We start from the raw sequence: 19,266 nt of genomic DNA, 5'->3' as shown, positions 1-19,266 counted from the left end.
TTACCTGAAGGAAGTTCAACACTTCACAATTTAGTGCTCCCAACTGAAATACTACTGGAAAATTTTAGTTTGCTTCACAAGAAATATTCCAACATGTTTTGATGAAGAATCTGCAAAACAATTGTGGATGTTTATTTCAATTCATTTCAGTGTACACCGTTCCCAGTGAAAACAGCTGTTAAAATCTGAACTTCCCTACAAAAATTCACTTTTAATTATTAACTTCACCTTTTATTAGAAAATTCTCCCCTCAAAATAATTTCAAGATTCACAAGAATCTTCTGAGGAAACAAAGGTGGGGGGAAATGATAAATTAAGAAAAATACAACACAAATGTCAGATTTTATTGAGGTACTGCATTCACATTGGTTTGTGCACTGAACAGTCACATTTGGCTAAACACAACCATGTTCATGACATGAAGACACCACACTGAGATGGCACGTGGGGAAAGCTTAAAATAAAGCTTGGTCAACATGGTGTGCCAAATTCTGCTCTGCTTGACAACTGAGTTATCTCACTGGAATTGCACAGGCTAGAGACAACAACTTGCATGAAAATGATTGACAGCAGTAGCTGATATGTGCAAATCAAAACACACAACTTCTCAGTACAGCAACCATAAACAAATACATCCTGGCACAGCTTCAGATTGGCCTCTGGTTATCAACAGTAGTTGTAAGAGCCAGGAAAACACCTCTGGAAGAGTGAATCAGGTTCTTGTGGCTCACAGTCACAGGCCATCCTTGTGGCTTAGGAAATCTTTTGAAGCCACTTGGCTCTGTCAACAGCTTGTTTTGGTGGGGGCTCTGTGAAGGATGCAGCTCTGTATCTGCAAAATACCAATAATAGTTAAGAATTAGACTGAACAGGGAAGATTTTTTTCTTACAAAAAAATCCAGAACAAACCACACAGTTCAATCCATTTCACTGGCATTACTTCTTTCCAAGTATCTCATTATATTCCTAGCCTTTATCAGGTGAAGAACTGCACCTCTAAAGGGCATTATTACAGCTATGAAACACTAAGTGCCTCCTCTGGGAGTGTTTGTGGATGGGTAGCTCTTCTGCTGCTCCTCTATTGTGCAAGTGAGGATTTCCCCTTGCATGTGATAAAGGCCCAAGGCACAGGGGTGTTAAAACAAAACAAAAAAGATTTTGTAGATAAAGACAGTCATTCATCTAACATTTCTATGCAGTGCCTCCTGGAAAATGCACCACTCATACCTGCATTAAACCAGGCATTGAATTTCTTCTGAATGATAGACATACGATGTGTGCCTTTAACCTTGAAAGACACCAGAATATATTCCAAACTACACTTGAGGAATTTTGATACAAATAAATTGCTCTACTGCTCATTAAAGCAGGATTGATTCCGAGGTAAAGCACAACAGCTGTTGTTACAGATGGGTTTAGAAGCAAATGCTTGTCTGGATATGCAAAAAAATGGACATGCACTGAAGTCCGGCTGGATAATTTCAACTAACTCAGCTACTGACAGAAGTTCTAAAGCATGAAATCTTGGATTCAAGGCAGATGGCAACTAGCAGCAAGAGCATCCTAACCAGCAAAGAACATCACCTCAGTACTGGTTCACTGAGAGGAATGATGCTCATCTGAATTATCAGTGATATTTTTTGTAGATTCTAAATTATTTTCCGCTGAAGGCTCTGAGGATGGTTACTCATTCCCGATGAACTTCAATTAAAACTGAGACATAGATGTAAACTTACATTTGTACCCTCCACCAGCACTGCCATCTGGCTGACAGCAGTGTGCCCTGGCAAACTGAGGAGGCAAACCCCACCCTGGGGTGTGTCAAACACCAAAACCAGCCAGTCAGAAGAGGGGATTATCCTGCTGTATTGAGGCTTGGTGCATCCTCACCGTGAATGCAGTGTGCAATTCTGGGCTCGGCAATTTAAGAAGGATGTTAAGGTACTCGAAAGCATCCAGAGGAGACTAAAAAAGCTGGAGAAAGGGCTGGAAGGACAGCTGGATAGAGTGTCCCATAAGTAGTGGCTAAGGACTTTGAGATTGTCTAGTTCAGGTACAAGGAGGCTGCAGGGTGACCTCACTGCTCTGTTCAGCTTCCTGAGGAGGGGAATGTGGAGAGAATGGTGAGGTGCTGGCACAGGTTGCCCAGAGAAGCTGTGGATGCCACATTGCTGGAAGTGTTCAAGGCCAGGTGGGATGGAGCTCTGAGCAACCCAGTCTAGTGGAAAGTGTCCCTGCCTGTGACAGCAGGATTGGAAATAGATGATCCTGAAGGTCCCTTCCAACCCAAACCATTCTGTGATTCTCTGATCTCTTCTCCCTGGTATCCAGTGATAGGACGCATAGGAATGATTCAAAGCTCCATCCAGGGGAGGTTTAGACTGGACATTAGGACGCATTTCTTTACTACTTAGTCAGCTATTCTTCTTTAGTTTTACTTGAGGATTTGGTTTCTCCTTTTTAACTACAGTACTTTGATATTTCTTGTATTTCACTTTTTTTTATTATTTCAGAACATTTCTCGAGGGCACTGAGATAATTCTGAAAGGTAGTTTTAGCCCCAGAGTCTTGCAACCCTTCTCAGAGTGGTGTCATTCACAAATTTTATTCATGTGCTCTTTAGTCTTTCAGACAAGCTCTTACTACTCATCTGGGATAATGTACCAGACACTATCCAAGACATCCCTCTTCCCTCCAAAAATGCACTTAAAAATGAGTCACTGAAAACTTCTCTTTGACTGCATTTTCATTAAGATTTGTAATCACAGCCACTTGTTCCCACTCATCTGATAGGCAAAACTACCTTGACAAAGAGAGAAATTAGATTGGTTTGTCATGATCTGTCTTCAGATCTGAATCTGTATCAGATTTTTCTTGTGCATAGCTCAACTATTTAATAATTTAATATATTATCACTCTAAGTTAGAAGCAATGCCTCCAGCTGCCTAGTTCCTCTCCTTTTCCTTTTAAAAGCTAAGAGCTGTGTTTGCCCTTTTGCTGGAAAAGAGCACGCAAACAAGCTTGAATTGTATGCTGAACTACACCAGGCGTAAGGGGTCCTGCTCCTAATTAAAACTCAGTGAATTTGGCAGAGGAAATATGCCTGCTAAAGGAAATCCAATTGGCACCTGTAGCTTTCTCACAGCAGAAATTTGTAGCCACTGATGGACTCTCTGGCTTAATGCTGCACTGTGAAGTGGCTCCCCTTGACAGGTGTGGGTATGAAATCTGCAACAAACACATGTGAAAAGCAGGGGACAAAAAACTATTAGAGACCTGGAATTTCTACCAACACTTAGCCATATTTGTGTTGAAGTTCAGAAAAGATCCTTGCCTCCCTTTCCATTTTCGCAGAAAGTTCCCAGCTTTTCCATTCTGAGTTGGGAAGTGAAAAGGCTCACAGGCTAAGGACATAGTTTTCCTGCATTTAGCTCCAAATGAGGTCTCAAGTATTTTGAGTCTTCACTACAATGCCAGGCTCATTTTGCCTACAAAAAGAGTTGGGTAATTAATCCACAAAAAAAGCTTCCAAATTTTTTGGTCTTTATATAATGCATGCATTCAAACCCTACACAAGTCCTTTGCAGCTGCCTCTCAGTTCTCTCCCTGTAAGCAATAGTGATTAGCAGGCACCCTATAAACATCAGCTCCTCCACCACGACAGAAAAGCAGGCAAACAAAAGCATGAGGAAACAAGAGGCTCATGGCTTTCAGAAAGCAATGCCACATTCACAGACCTCAGCTCATCTCAGTACTTGGCGCCTGCCTCAGATATTTTTGGATTTTCTCACTACAGACGGCTTTCTGACTGCAGGATCCGTTTTAGTCTTCCCATGGCATTTTTCTCCCACAAGCCTTTTCATTTGCAACAGCAGAAAAAAAAAAACGTGTGGACGTGGTTAGGAGTTCTGAAATGAGTTTTGTTACACTTCAGTATTTTTATAAGGACAAGGAGCCAAAATCAACTTGTTATGCCGATAAAGAGCTCTGAGAAAGATGCATTTGCACTTGAGATGCACAGGGTGGCTTTTTTTAAGGGTACAAGAGAAAATAGATGAAACAGGAAACTCTTGACTCATTTACTTTCCTGCTCATCTGAAAACAACTGCTGAGCAAACAGGACCACTTATTTTTCTTGTGACAGACATTGCTGATCTGCAGCTATTCTCACATTCTGTGGCTGTTCAGCCATGAGCTTTCACCCCCTGCAGAAAGTAAAATGCATGTTTCATGCCATCTGAAGTCCTTTGCTTTATTCATAAATTCCTCTTAAGTCTGAAGTGCAACTCATCTCTATGTATCGGGGTACACTTTAAACACTATTTTGCATGGTCTGTGCCATAGGCAGTTCAACCTTCACACATGATTTCAGCATAAAAATCTGGTTTCTTGCAAGATAGCCCTCTGTAATTTTGTACCAGAATTGACCTGGCACTCATTCCTGCATCCCCAGGAAGCAATGTATGACTAAACTGCCCACCAGAAACTTCACTGCTTTCACCCTTTGTCACACAGGAGCCTTTCTGGCAATTCATCACTGAAGAAACTCTTTTGAATAAGTTACAGTGTCTGCCTCCTTAGTAAGCTCTGGTGCACCCAGGACAGCTCAGGGAAAGGACAGTAACAGCATAAGGGGAATGTAATCTTCTCTGGCACATAACCATGATGGAGTATTCATGTACCAGTAAATCTAGAAGAGATTTGTCTGGGGAAGGACTCTGTCCAAGTCTCTGCAGATACATCCCTACAGCATCAGGGCAGTGTATAAACAAATCAGAGACAGTTTGCTAGTGCTTTTAAGAAAGTTAAAAACCCACATAAAGAATCATTTTATAAAATCCATGTAAAACAGAGTAGAGAGTATACAAATACAACAGAATGAGATGAAAATAAATGTTCTCATGGTACCTCTTTTCTTCACAGCATTGGTGGAATCCATTCAGTGCTTCTGTTTTTTAACATATTGAACTCCCTCTGGCCTCACTGTCTGTAAAACAAAGGCATTTTTAGAAGAACTAAGAGCATTATTCTTCCATAAGTTGCAAATAGTAATACATAGATATGCCCACTGCACTAGAAAAATCACAGTTACTGGAACCTTCTACAATTTTTAGAGGACGAGACAGATCAAAACCATTTCACTTCGCATTCCTGGGCCTCCGGGAGGCTGCAATTATTAATTTACTTGTGTTAAAAAGGAATAAACATCAAAGTGAAGAGCAGTTTAAGGTAGCAGCACTGTGGTATAAGTTGGACCTGTAGCAGGAAATCAGTCTCCTGAAAGAAATTGCATAAAATAATTCCCATATTCAAGAAAATAGACCAGAAATCTCAAACTTTCATCCCTCTCCAAACATAATCAGGCACTGTTGCTTTCAGTGCACCTTCATCCAGTGACCCCAAAGCTCTTTCTGTGTGTGTGGAGGCTCACAATACTTCTTTGATGCAAAGAAGTTTACCCACATTTTATAGAAAGATTAAAGTGATGACAGGAGCACATTAAAATATTTTTAGTTAAGCATTTTGCCAGTTTCCCACAAAATCTTTAGTTCTGCACATCTCCCATCTTTTGAGCCTTTGGTTTTAAAGCTTAGTAGCACTTGAACATTGTTTGTCAGAGCACAGCTTCATAGTTTAATGTAAGTAATAGTTAAAATTCCACCAGCTAACTGATACAGACACCTGCTTGGAGCAGAAGGGCAGGAAGTTTTGAATCAGTTTGCCCAACTGATCAGAGTAACTAAAGCAAAGGCAGCCTGCAGTGGATCACTGCAGGAAGGGAGGAGAGAGATACTCTGCCAGTTTCCACTGATCCCTGCTGAAAGCTGAGAAAACAAAGCTCTAGAAGAAAAGACTTTCCTAACCACACTTTCAACTTAATTAATTTTCTTTCCTACCTGATATTCATTCTTTCATTCCCTTCCTACTTTCCTCATTCTGTTTCCAGTCCTTATTTTCTGCTACTATGCTTCCCATGCTAGTCCCCATATCCATGAACAGCAGGTCATACTTGGAGTCTCTCCTCCCTTTTCTCTGCCCTAAATCTCAACCCTGCACATGATTCCCCATCTGCCAGACTCCCTCTCCATCCCTCTGCCCAAGCACCAGGCTTCTGCTCCCCAGCCCACCCACAGCCACAGCTCTGCTTCCTGGCCCCCAGGACTTTCTCCATCCCCTCCAGCGTTGCTGCCTCCCTGCTCTGCTGCTCTCAACTCCATCAGTCCCATCCCTCTTCCACATGCTCCCAGCAGCATTCAGCTCCTTGCAGTTTTCTCCTTTATCTACCAGCTCCAAAACCTCTCCCTGCTTTATCCTGTCATCTAATTCTCTTTATGGAGCTCATCAATCTTCCTCCCTGGCCTCTCTGTATTTCACATTACCCTCTAGTTCAACACTGGCTTTGACCTCATTTTCCACTTTCCCAAGCATGGGCCAACACAAAGAGTACAGAAAAGATGAACTTCACTGGGCAGGGTACTTTTCTCCAAGAAAGTGTGTGGGGAAGGGACTGAAAAACAGGTTCCCTATATCCAAAAGGGATGAAAAGTTGAGAATGCTAATATTTTAATTTAATAAGAAACTGAAACAAAGCAGATTGGGAAATGGAATTATTTGTTATTGAGGTGTTTTGAAAGCTGCATTTTATTTTGTTTGAATTGAAAAAGCTGCAGTTTGGTTTCAAAAATGCAAAAATAGGATTTGATAGTTTGACATTTTAAAAAATCTGTACAATGATATTTAAGCTAAGAACTTAGTTGAAAACAACTGAGTTATTTCAGCTGTGATAAAAAACAAACTCAAAAAGAAGGAAAAAAAAATCCTTATCAGTTACAGAGGAAGACACTTTAGTTTTGAAGCCTACAGCAGCTATGGGTATATTTGTAGTAAAAAACCTGACTCCTAATGAGCTGCAAAAATCTCACTGCTACAAGAAAGTCCGGGAAATTTAAAAGCTAAGGAGTTCAGTAAAGACATTTCAAAATGTAATCATTCCTAGTGATGTACTCTTCCACTAAATTTGAATTCCCAGCTCCAAAATGGAAATATTCTTCATTTCCTAAAGAGGAAAAAAAAAATAGTCTTTTTTTTTTAAACAGTTGAGGCCATTTGGCTGATATTTCCCCATACAGCAATCTGAAGTAGATGACTGACAAAGATAAAACTAGCCTAACTGGGGAAAATTTAAAGGCAGCTACAAGAACACCACGCAGTTGAAATTACTCCTAAACCTAAAAGGCAAAGTTATCAAGGCACACTCCAAAAGCCAAGCAGTGCATCTGAATTCACACAGCAGCTATCTGCTTTCACAACCAATAGTCAGATAATTGTACTGAGCTAAGAAGGACAATGTGTGAGAGTTTTGTGCTTTTTCATCAAAATACCTAAATATCTCATATATTTGAATCATGCCCCATGAGGAATCTTTAATTAAGGAGAGAAATAGAGACAGGAAAGTCATCTGGCTATTTTTCAAGCTGCGTTTTTCCTTATTATGAAATGAAACCATGAACTTTTGCATATTATGTTGTCACCGCTTTGCAAGAACAAGGAATTAATAACTTTTATTAAATCACATTTCCCCCAGCACTTATGATTAATTTACAAGGCCACAGTTCTTTCACACTCCAACCCAAAATCCCTGCTGTCTGACTCTGAATGCAGAGGTCTTCCTGTGCTAAATTTTAAGGGAAAAATATTAGTTACTATCATAAAATATAATTTGCTATTCATGCTTTGCAGTGGCATAGAACACCTCATCTCAAAGGTCTTTCCAGACCTGGCAGAAATACAGGGGCAACTCAGAAAATGTGTTTAAAAACTGTTTGGGTCACCAAGGTCAAGAGTCTCTCTCTACCTTTTATATCTCTGATGGCAAAGCCTGGTCTCAGGGGCCAGCAGAAGATGATCACTCCTGTCCCATCAGCTGCCTGGTCAAGGCAAGTGTATGTGCACCTTTCCCAGAGTCTGGAAGATGTGCCTCTGGATTTCCCCTTTTCTGACTGTTTACCACTCCTATCCTGACAATTATGCAGTATTTGCTCAGTCCTCCCTATCTCTAGCACTAGGGGGATATTCCAGCATTATTCACTCAGCCTTAACAAAACACTTGCAGTTGTGACTTCCTAGTTCCCCATATTTTGAAGGGGATAAACCTTTGGCACAAAGAGAAGCTTTTTATTAGAAGAAGCACAAAGCACATGACCGAATTCCCTTTCACCTTGAATAAATATATAATGTTTGCATATTCAGGCCTTGGATTTCTTTGAGGCCTTTTTTTACCACTGTTACAGTTCTCCAGCCGTCAAATGGGAGAAACAAAAACATGTACTATGAGTTAAATGAAAAATACTTTCTCTTAGAAAGAGCTTAACAAGCAACTGAAATGAAGGATCTCTTGTTTGTCTGTATCTACTGTGGATCAACTCTGCACTCTACACTAGGATACTACAACTAGAAATGTCTAACTCCAGGAACATTTAAGTAGTTCTTCCTTGTCTATGCCAGTGACTGAGCTCATTTCTCCTGAAATTCAGTGCTCAGATTAAAATGTAAATTTTTGCTAGGGCTAGAACATCCTTAGCTAACTCAGGAACCCAACCTGTAATATTGGATGCTGATGCTATGAAAGACCATTTGTTAAAGGCTAAACAGAGGCAAATTCCAGTTGATACGCCTTTTGTAGAATCAGAAACCTTAATAAAGGGCTTCATATTCACTTTATTGTTAGATTTATCATCGATCTTTAAATTATTTCTGTAAAAATTCAACCATTCCACTTCTGTATTTAGGAGATCTTAGATAAGCCCACAGAACAATGACCAACTTCTACTATTATGTGAGGTAGGAAAGGCATAAAATAATCAATTTTCTGTTTAATGAGATACAAAACTCCAACTGAGCTGATGTATTATGGGTGAAATTGAATATAATAAAAAATATTGCTTTCAAAAATGAGTGCTGTGTGAGTGCTCCAGGGAAACAGATGTTGCACAGCACCTGAAGTGTGCCATAGCCTTCATCTAAAGGCAAAATTGTGCTAGTTCAGAAAAAGCTTTGTTGAACTGAGTTCACAGTTAAAACTCAGTCCTCAGGCCTGCAGTTTTCTGAAGCATTTAAAAACTAATTTAATTTTTTAATTTGTTTTCATTGCCTATATACGGTTATTCTGAACTCTCAGAAGAACTGAAAGATGAGGAGAGAGGCTGCTTTTATTTTCCCCAGGCGTGCAAGCAGCTAACCAGCCATCTCATCAGACACTCAGCCCTTGCATGACTTCCACGCAAAAGAAACCCAAGTATGACGAAGGCAAGCACTCAGGCTTGTCAGTGAAATCCTAAAACATTTCCAAAGATCTCTCAACCTTGGCAAAGCAACTGGCTTTCAATTTCCAGCAACCCACCTCACCAACAGCCAAAGCTATCAGAATTTAGATGTGAAATAATTGTCATTCGAAACAGACAAAGAAACAGAATAATAAAAGTGGAAAGCACAGGATGAGAGCAAAGTCAAAGCTCTGTTTAAATACAAAGGAATTTGTCCAAGCAAAGCTCCAAACTACACAGGAAATGGCTGGGAAAAAGCAAAGATCCCTCAGCTTCCCAGCCTTGTAAGGCTGGAATTGTGACTTGGAATGCCTAGATGAATGCTGGGTCATGAGGGGGGGAACTTGGGATGCTGTTCACCTCATGATAGGAAGCAAGGAACAACATTTACTGCCCAAGCAGGATGTGGGTTTGCAGCAGGGTTCGAGTCCGTACAGAAAGATGGAATTGCTTGGTAGCATTGGTGCAGTAGCACCTGCCTCCTTCCCAGCTCCCCACATGCAAAACATGTCTGGCACAAAAATAAAAGGCATGAGAAATACAGCACTGCTGTCCTGGCAATGGATTAGGAGCTGATGCCATAGCAGGAAAGCCTGAGGGAAGAAGTTAAACAGCAACACATTCAAAAACATAATGCCAGTTTATAATAAAACACAACCATCTTGTAGAAGAGCACGAGAGCATTTTGTTCATCCCACCCAAGAGTTTATTTAAGCTGTTCTAGGTAGCAGGTCTTAATTCCACTCTCTCTCCAGGACAAGTGTGAAGTTTTCAATTTGCAGATTAGTAGCAGTTTGCTGAATGTGTGACTTCAGCAGCTTGCTCATCTCGTACAGCTACACACGGAGGCTTTGCAGTTCTGACAGCTCTATGAACCACTTTTAAACCAAAGCCTGCATTCTCCAGAGAACAAAATTAGACACAGGAAGCTTGGTACGAAGTGGATTGTGTTAACTAGACACTCAGGAGGGGGCCTACTGCTCTAAAATAGGCTATAATTACAGTAACTCACTGGTCATTTACTGCCATGCAGGTATAGAAGCATTTTAAACTAACAAGTAAAAAGAAAATTTGAGCTGAGGGGACTTTTGTCCAAGAATTCTTCCCCTTTTTCAACCTGTTGAACTTTCAATGCCTAAATAAGTACAACATTCCTTTTATTTCCTATGACTTTACTGGTTGAACTGCTGAAGAGGTTCATTTAAATATGTAGGAAGTCCAAGACAAAGGGTGAAACTTATCACACCCCATCTTGCAAACGAGACTTGCAGTCAGATTTCACAAATGTAGTGAACTGGAGCAGCAGCAGCAGTTTTCCCATGTGAGTGGGTTAGTGCTGACTACATGCACTATTCCTGCAGGCATTTGCCAACATAGTCTAGGCACAAAGATATAGACTACTGGTACTGGAACAAAGAGTCTTAGACTTCAAAGACTGGATCCTATGCCAGGAAGAAAGCAAAAAAGAATGACCTCTCTCTGCCACAAGAAAATACACTTAAAATCTCTCCTGAGATTCTTATCCCTAGAATGAATCACTACTATATGTTTATGTACTCTTGACAGGAAATCCAGAGCAACTAAGTCAGTAAGTCTCTTTCTGATAAAGGGGCTTATTTTTTGCACCTTAACTCAGTATTGCAAACTTTTACACTCTTCCTACTACTAAATAAATACACTGAGCTTGTGCTAAATGTTTTGAGTTTGGTACAGATTTCACAGAGCAGGTAAAACAGCAGGATAGCTTGATTACATTTTGACATCCCCGTCAGAAAGAAAATACACACTGTTGGATCCCTCCACATCCATTTAAAGACAGAGTAAGGCTTTTCCTCTGCAGGTGATAATGCACATCAATAACAACTGGTCTTACCTGCCATCTGTAAGCTTAAACCAGTATCCAGTTTGCTGCGTGGCTTGGTGCTGATAAACAAGTAACAGAGAACACACACAGTGATGATAAAAGCAAAGAGGACCACTGCTGCTATTGACAGGCCCACGAGTGCTCCAACACTAAGAGAGAAAAACAAAGAAATTAAGTGTACAAACAGCCGGGGATATCCATTAAAACAATGGTCAAGATGATGTCTGGTGTTTATTTGTAGTCAGGCATGGGAGTAACTGTGTATTTTACTGTAAACAGAAGTTTAGAGCTCAATACTTCAATTGCATAAACCACAGTTATTTCACTGCCCTCAGAAGGGTCAGTGTCATTACACAGTAGTTGAATATCTGGCCTTCAATGACATTTCCTGCATACTACTCCCGAGTCTGATTTAAAGCATATTTATGAAAATCAGAAATAACTTCATGCAGTAACTGACATCAGTGAGATCAAGAAGTTCTTCAGTGCAATACATAATCCTAGATAAACAAAATATCAAATGCACACACAGAGGGTGATTCTAGAGCTCCAGGAAACTCAAGCAACATGACTATTAAAGCTGTATTTTCAGTCTGAAATGCCATTTTTATAGTATACAAAACATGCAAGCCATGTTATTGAATTCTGTTAGCGGCTCTTCAGAGCAGGGCGGAATACTGTGATCACTGTTGTGCCTTTCTGTTAATGCAATAAATCTCCCATCAGGACTGGAGAAATTCTCCCATGATCTTTGCCACAGTAAAAGGAAAACTAAAGCTGAATTAGTTTACTCACAATATCAAAGGCATCAAAGAGGCAGGAATTAATTACTCTGGAGGCCTAAGATACAGTACTATATGTAGATTTTATCAAGGTACTACTCCTGCAGGATAAAAGCTACTTTACACATCTCCCATAGGCATACAGTGAGGCAGTATACGTATATACAGAAATCTCTCCTGATTTCCAACCCTTATTTTCAAGTCTTTCCTAATATAAAAGTCTCATGATGAAATAAAGGACCCAATACGATACAGTCTAGCTATCATTTCCTACTCTCCCGGGCCATTTAATGCCTTCCATGTTCCAGTCCTCTATTCTACAGTCCATGCCAAAGATCCTGACTTCTGGTGAAATTAAACAGCAGCCTTTTGGTCACAGATGAGGAGTCTGAGGTCTGAGAATCCCTATATTACTGCTCTGGTATATTTGCAATTTTGACAGACGTCAAAAGGTCAGAAGAGAGATGAATGTCTTGAATTCTACAAGCTCCATCCTTCAGTCATAAAAATGCCTTTATATATCACTGCTATCAGGGAGAAGTCAACTCTACTGTGGCCTTGCAGGAAGATGAGAAGAACTGTGCCTTGGGATGTTTTTATGAATTTTACATTCAAGCTACTGCAAAGCTTTTCTACAAGCTCCCACAGCACCAGCACACAGATACGTCCACAGGAGAAACTCTTAAAAGCAGCAGGATGAGAACAGCAGATATCACTATGACTTTCACATGCAGTTTTCATTAGTTACTGGTCTGATTCAGTAATGAAGTTTGGGCAACATTTAGCTCCATGCACAGCTAAAATGATTTGTTATCAGCAAAATGGTTCTGGAAAGAAGAGTTTTACCCTTCTGAAGATTTTTCCTGGTATTTATCATCCTCATCGAATAGAATGTCCTTATGTATTCGTGCATATATGCACATATTAAGCAAATTTTTCCTTATTGTTTTTTGGCCCAAACAAAACTTGCAAGCAAGCAATATTCTGCTTACTATGGAATCTGAATATGACCTACAGTCAGAGATCTCACCTGTGTTCTGGCTTGATTTTTGCATTTTTACTTGGAACACCATGACCCAAATAGACGAAACAGAAGAAATACACAGGAGGCTGAATAGCCATAGAACCAAGTGATACAAACAAGATTCTTCAGAAACAATTATTTGTGCTTTTTTGTCATGGCAGTACAAAACAGCCCTATTGTAAGATTCCATTTAAATTCCAGTGTGGGGTGCAGGACTAAGGAGGTTGTTCACCATTATCCAAACACTGAGCAGTCAGCTGCCCTAAAGCCAAATAGATCAAGTATATATCAAAGATTATACATTTTTCTGTTCAGGAATGTGTTACTTCTTGGTTGTAGCTCTCCTTCATGCAGTTGTAGACGATGATATGAACAATACAGTTGTGTATTGCACAGCACAATGCATCTTCAGTATCACTACACAACTTGTGTAAGATGCTTTGTGAGTTACAAAAGGTAAAGATAAGAAAAACCTGAGGAACTCTCCAGGTCAAAAACTCATCATAGGTTATGTGCTACAAGAAATGTTTCTCATGCTGCAGCAGCAACATGAGAAGATCTCACCACCATCACAAAACCAAATAGATACTCTGATTGCACTTCCTGAATGAATCAGAAATCAGGACAATTTGTACTTACTCTTTTTAAACACACAATGTTTCGATACCAGATTGTTTTCAAAGTGCTGAAGCCATCAACCCACAGAGAAGGTATAATTACGTTCTATAAGATTAATTTTGAGTTAAAGTTTGTGGATGGAGGGTTGTGTCTTAATTTATCTTATTCAGAAAAATTTAATATGTCTTCCACAGCTCTGAATACTGATGTTTCTTAACCAGAACACAATCTTTTCTGTCTTTTTTACTAGTTAAAGCTGTCAGAAACAAAATACCAAATAACTATAATTGCTGACCACTTTAACAATTACACTCCTCTGAAACTAAAGACAACCTTACAGCATATCCTCTAGATTCTACAGCAATTATTGTGGTGCTGCATATCTGCTTTAAAAAGCCCTTGCTAAAAGCATTTTGCGACCTTCCATTCTTTACCTTAAACACTGTCTGCAGGCCACCCAGCAGTTACATGATAACAGTCTAAAGGTCTCAGGGTCTCTGTCTTCAAGATCAGTCTTCTGACAGCAGAGACATTAAACAAGCAAACTAAAAAGTCCCTCTTGCCCACAGCTGTGACCTCATTAGTGAGCAAAACCGTTTTGCATTAACAACCCACTCAACCCCAAAGTGATGATCTGGTATAAAGATGGCAAAGAAGGCGCAGAGGTAACCCTGACATGAGCAATGTTAAATGTGGTGGGAGATCCAAACAGAACTCTCCCAAGTTACTTTCCACATAAAGTAGGAGCCATACCACACATGCTGTTACACTGAGTGCCACATCCAGGCCTGCAGCAGAGCCAAAGGCTTCACTCAGCAGAGAGGCTCCACTCTGCCAGCAGCCTGCCCAGGGCTCCCCAGGCTGTGTCCAGAGAGCTGCTGAGTGGGTCATCAACTTGTCTGTCAGTGGATGTTCAGCATCACACACATACAGTTATTTTTAGTCCATAAAATTAGTCTATCCACACCAGTAACAGCCAGGAAAATTTAAATATTGGCTGAGCAGAGGCAGTATTGCCCACAGATAGACTAAAAGGAAGCTCATGAGTCACCCAGATCCGAGTAAATCAAATGTTCCCAATGCCATTGTTGCAGTGACGTGTTGTTCATAGTATTTGCAAAGCACACAGATAAATATTCTCAAGAAACTGGAAGAATGGGCATAGAGAAACAAAAGACTTGCTATTTTGGAAAGCCAAAACAGATGCCTGGAAGTCGGTACAGCCGAGCAAAGCTTGGCCTCAGTATTAGGCCACCATAGCTCTACGGGTATTAATTAAGAAAGCGTTCTGAGTAAAATCTATACTTGGCTTGACAGAATTTGAATAAAATATGTATTATTACACACAACTTAAAAGATACAGCTTTGGAATGGATATTATAATTCTATTTGATACTGAAAGATGCCATTAAATTTGCAAAATAAAACTTCACAGAAGAGTGACAAAAATGAACCTAAAATATTTTAAAACAAAGAGAAACCAAAAGGCTGACTGAACATAACTGCTGCAGTTCAGTACAAATATCACATGTTCAGCATTTCTCCCCTTCCATTCAGCTTGGGAGGTAAAGCAGATGTGCATGCACAGCACACTGCTCTGGAGGCTGAGCTGCTCAGTGTTCTGCTTGCTGGTGTTTTATAGCATCTGTGTTTTGTGGATTCAAAAGCTGAATAACCTTCTGATAAATTCTGCCTTTTCCTAGTGCTGCCTTCCCTGTTCCATGGGCTCCTGGCAGCTCTAAAAGACAGCAAAATGCATCCTTCCCTCTTCTTTGTGGAAACAAGTCTTTCAAGATCTATGATCTAACAAAGAAACCCAAACCAAACCAAAGAAAACCAAAATAAAAAAAACCCAAATCAACAAACAAAAAATCCAAAACAAAACAAAAAAAAAAGGAACTATATTATTTGATTTTAAATAACAGAAAAAAAAATTAAAAGAAAGGATAACTCATATATTAATAATACTATTAATTGCATACAGAAATTAATAATAGTATTAATTACATATAATAAATTCTGGGGGAAATATGAAATGTGTCAGAGTTGACTATCTATGTAAGTCCAGCAGCTCCCAGTACAGCAGGTGTTAGGATGTTGTCAAATATTGCAGTTTTTGCAGAAGTGGGAGGGGGAAAGAGGGTTCCATGTTGCTAAGGGATAGGGCAGTGTCTGGTTCTAAACACAGTACAGGCAGTAGAGATTTGGCAAGAAAAAAGAAGAGGATAGGCCTGCAAGAGACTATTGCTTCAGGTTGCTAAGGCTGCTGGCTTCTCCATGAACTGCTTGCATCAGAGCTGGATGCCATGCCCCTCCCACAGCAGGAAAAACACAAGTGAAATGTGCAACAGTTTCCTGAAATTCTACCTGATGTGCTACCAAACTGAAGTAATCCCTTAGGTATCACCAACCAGTTGTGGTGCAGTCACTCACTGCTTTCAAATATCTGGGGGGAGGCAAGCAAATGAAGATTTAGGAAAATAAACCTAAAGCTCTGGAGTACAGCAAAACCTGAAACAATTCCCCCATCAGAGCTTCCAACTTCTTTCCCTTCCTCAATACATTCCACCTCCAGACTTACCTTGGCTGATTTGCCTAACTCTTGTTTAATTTTAAGTCTTAAGGGTTTCAAGTCTTAAAAGTGTGTCCTCAAGGGCTGAAGGAAGCATTTTAAGGATTATTTTAACATATGGTTGTTACCAACCAATACAAGTAACAGTCTAGTGATCACCAAAACATTCTGGGAGGCCAGAAAATGTTATTTTTATGTTCTACTTAAACTTCTAATTGAACTGTCATGTGAAAATGTATACAGTTTTCAAAATAATGAATATTAATATGTTTTCAGTGTGTTAATAACTAAAAATTACTCTATTTGTTACTGAAAACACTTACAGGAAGTGGTTCAATTCTAACCACTCAGTAACTTTGCTTGGAGAGGTAAATTGTATTTATTCACCTATTTTCTACAATGAATATAGTCAGTTATGGCAGAAGTTAAGCACAACCAAAACTCCACAAATTGCAATTTCCTTAAGTCCTTTTAACAGCTTAGGGCTACTGTAGAAAGAAGAAAAAAAAATCCTTAATTTTCAAAGTTTGGGCCCAAATTTCTGACTTAGGTGAAAGCTAAGCAGTTACTTCTCACACCCTACAAAATCTTTTTAAAGGAAAAACCTTCAGAGAGGTGCTTCATTAAAGCCTCTCCTGGGATTCAGTTCTTGGAAGTAGTTTCTTAAAAGATCAAGCTTTAAGAGTCTTCACTACAACATCCAGATGAGAGGTTGTTATGCCATGTTAACTTATTCCTTCAGTTCTTCTGCCATTTTGAGCAAGTTTACTGTGATTGAAACAGTCAAAGACTATGCAAAAATATAACATTAAAACAGTATGAGTATTTCATAGCAAAAGTGTAAAAAAGGACACTTGGACATGTCTTCTCACATCAGAGAAGCCAAATAATTCTGTGTCAGTCACAGCGGAAGATGCCTGGGAGATCCCCACAATCAACCCACTCTTTGCACCAGACAAAGTAGATTTTAAATAATAATACATTAAATATTAGACCAGATAAATTAAACTAGTAAGTCCACAGTACTGGATAGCATTAACTCACGAGCCCTGAAGGAACTCACATGTGGAACTGCAGGGCTGCTGGCCGAGGTCCTGGGTGTGTCTGGTTGCACAGTGCTGAATCGGAGCCTGGCTATGATCCCCAAGCCACGATGCCCCTGCTCACCTTCCCCGAATATGAGAGACAGGTCCTTTGATGGTAAAGCCTCCACCCCCAACCATCTCGTTACTGTGCTCTACCCACAGGAAGCTGAAGGCACTTGCAGCTTCCTGACATAAAATCTTTAATGAAAGGATCAGCATTAGGATGAGGGGAAAACACTACCTTGTTAACCTGCTGAAGTCTATGAAGTGTCAATAGGCAGATGGATAAAGGAACCCAGAAGACAGAGTCAGATGTCTCAAAAAGCCTTTGGACAAAGCCCTGCACTGAATGTGGGGTTAAAAAGACTGAACTAATACAGGATTAGGGAAAGGTTTTGCCACAAATTTAAGGCTGCTTAAAAGCATAAGGAGCAAAGTGCAACGCTAAGTGGTCTCTTTTCAGTGTAAAGAAAAGTCACCGAGACTGATTTTTATTCATATCTTCATCTATGACCTGGTGAAGAAGGAAATCTGAGTTCCTGATGATCCTAAGCCCCTACAAGCAATCAAATGCTGAGGGCAAGGAATGCTAGAAGACTTGCAGAAAACTGAGTGAACAGGCAAAAGTGATGTACCTGAGTTTCAGTGTACATAATGTAATGCATAAAGAACAAAACCAAGCCTACATAGCAATAAACTCAGAACAGACAGTTCTGAACTCGAGAAAAGTTTTAGAATCTTCAGTGACAGCTCACTGAAATCATGGAGCCAGTGTGAACTGGCAGCCAAAGACATCAGCAGTACTTTGGCCACCAACAGGAAGGATTTTGTGAGCAAGACTGGAGGCAATATTTGGCCACTCTGTAGAACCTTGCCACACCCACGTCTTGGGCATGCAGCTCCAGATTATGCACCTCTAAGATCAGCCCTGTGGAGTGAAAAACAGTATGGATGAGATGCAACTGAAATAATTGGTGTGACATAGCATCTGCCTCAATGATAGTCCAGAAGCTGTTTGGTTTGGAAAGGCGAAAGCTGAGAATAGATGTACCAAATGCTCACAACATTTTAAACACTGGGCATAAACTGAACCTGCAATTGCTGCTCACCAAATCTCACAATCCTAATACTAGAGGGCACTCAGGAAAACTGGTAGGAAACAGTATAAAACAGATAAAATTACCTATCTTCAAACAGCAGGTAGCGACTGCTGCCACCAGGGCTGCAGAAGCAGACGGTATAAGCCAGCCCAGAAAGAGATTTGACAAAATAAGAATAACAAGTCCGTAAGAAACATAGCGGAAGCCCCATGCAGAGGTGTACTAACATGCTGACACGGCCAGTGTGGATGCTGTGGAGCCTGAGGAGAATCAGGCACAGAAAGCAGCCGGGCTGGCTGAGTGCAACTCTTCCTGCCGCTGCTGGAGATCCAGCCAGAGCCAGGCAAATACCTGCACTATCCCGGGAGAGTACCAGGCTCATCATCTGCGTCTTCCCAGTGGAAAGTTACGTAGTACTTTATCTTACATGGAAAAGTAGCTCAAGTCACTGGGAACTTTATGCGCGCAGCATCTTACGCGCTCAGGCCCCGAGATAGCCGCTCCGCTCACACCCAAAGGGCGGGAGACGCTCCGGATGTTCTGCCTGAGGCACCGAGCGTTTCCCAGAGCTTCCTTACGAAGACCACGAGTTATTTCCTTCAGAAACTACCCTGGCAAGAGCAAAAGTCTCTCTGGGCTGAAGATGCAGCTCTACTCTCGGCGGGACAAAGGCAGCCTTCAAGTGCCCGGCTACAAGTACCTCACAAACACACATCCGAGCGAGCTCGGGCGAACACGGGTCTCCCGCCCAGAGCCTCTACCGCGGAAGGCACCGCCGCTCCCCTACCTGAGCCACCACATGTAGCTGTGCTCGTAGGGGAAGAAGCTGTGGGGGTCATCGCAGCAGTACTTGACGTCCTGGAAGCCGCAGCAGAACACGGCGCGGGCGTCGCCGCCC

At 40.7% G+C, this 19,266-nt stretch overlaps 1 protein-coding gene across 1 annotated transcript; it reads right to left on the bottom strand.

Annotated features, from left to right (window-relative positions):
- Window positions 1-733: 733 nt before the first annotated feature.
- On the bottom strand, window positions 734-19,265 carry FAM159A (family with sequence similarity 159 member A; the record flags this gene model as incomplete). The annotated part of the gene is given in 4 exon segments (XM_008633090.2): window positions 734-761; window positions 763-832; window positions 11,197-11,336; window positions 19,156-19,265. Coding segments are annotated over 4 exon segments (348 nt in total), but the record flags the coding sequence as incomplete, so codon positions are not given.
- Between the last annotated feature and the right edge of the window lies 1 nt (window position 19,266).

This window comes from Corvus brachyrhynchos, unplaced genomic scaffold, assembly GCF_000691975.1.
Source record: "Corvus brachyrhynchos isolate BGI_N302 unplaced genomic scaffold, ASM69197v1 scaffold34, whole genome shotgun sequence".
In the NCBI taxonomy this organism is placed as follows: Eukaryota; Metazoa; Chordata; class Aves; order Passeriformes; family Corvidae; genus Corvus; species Corvus brachyrhynchos.
This window is presented reverse-complemented; position numbering and strand designations above follow the sequence as displayed.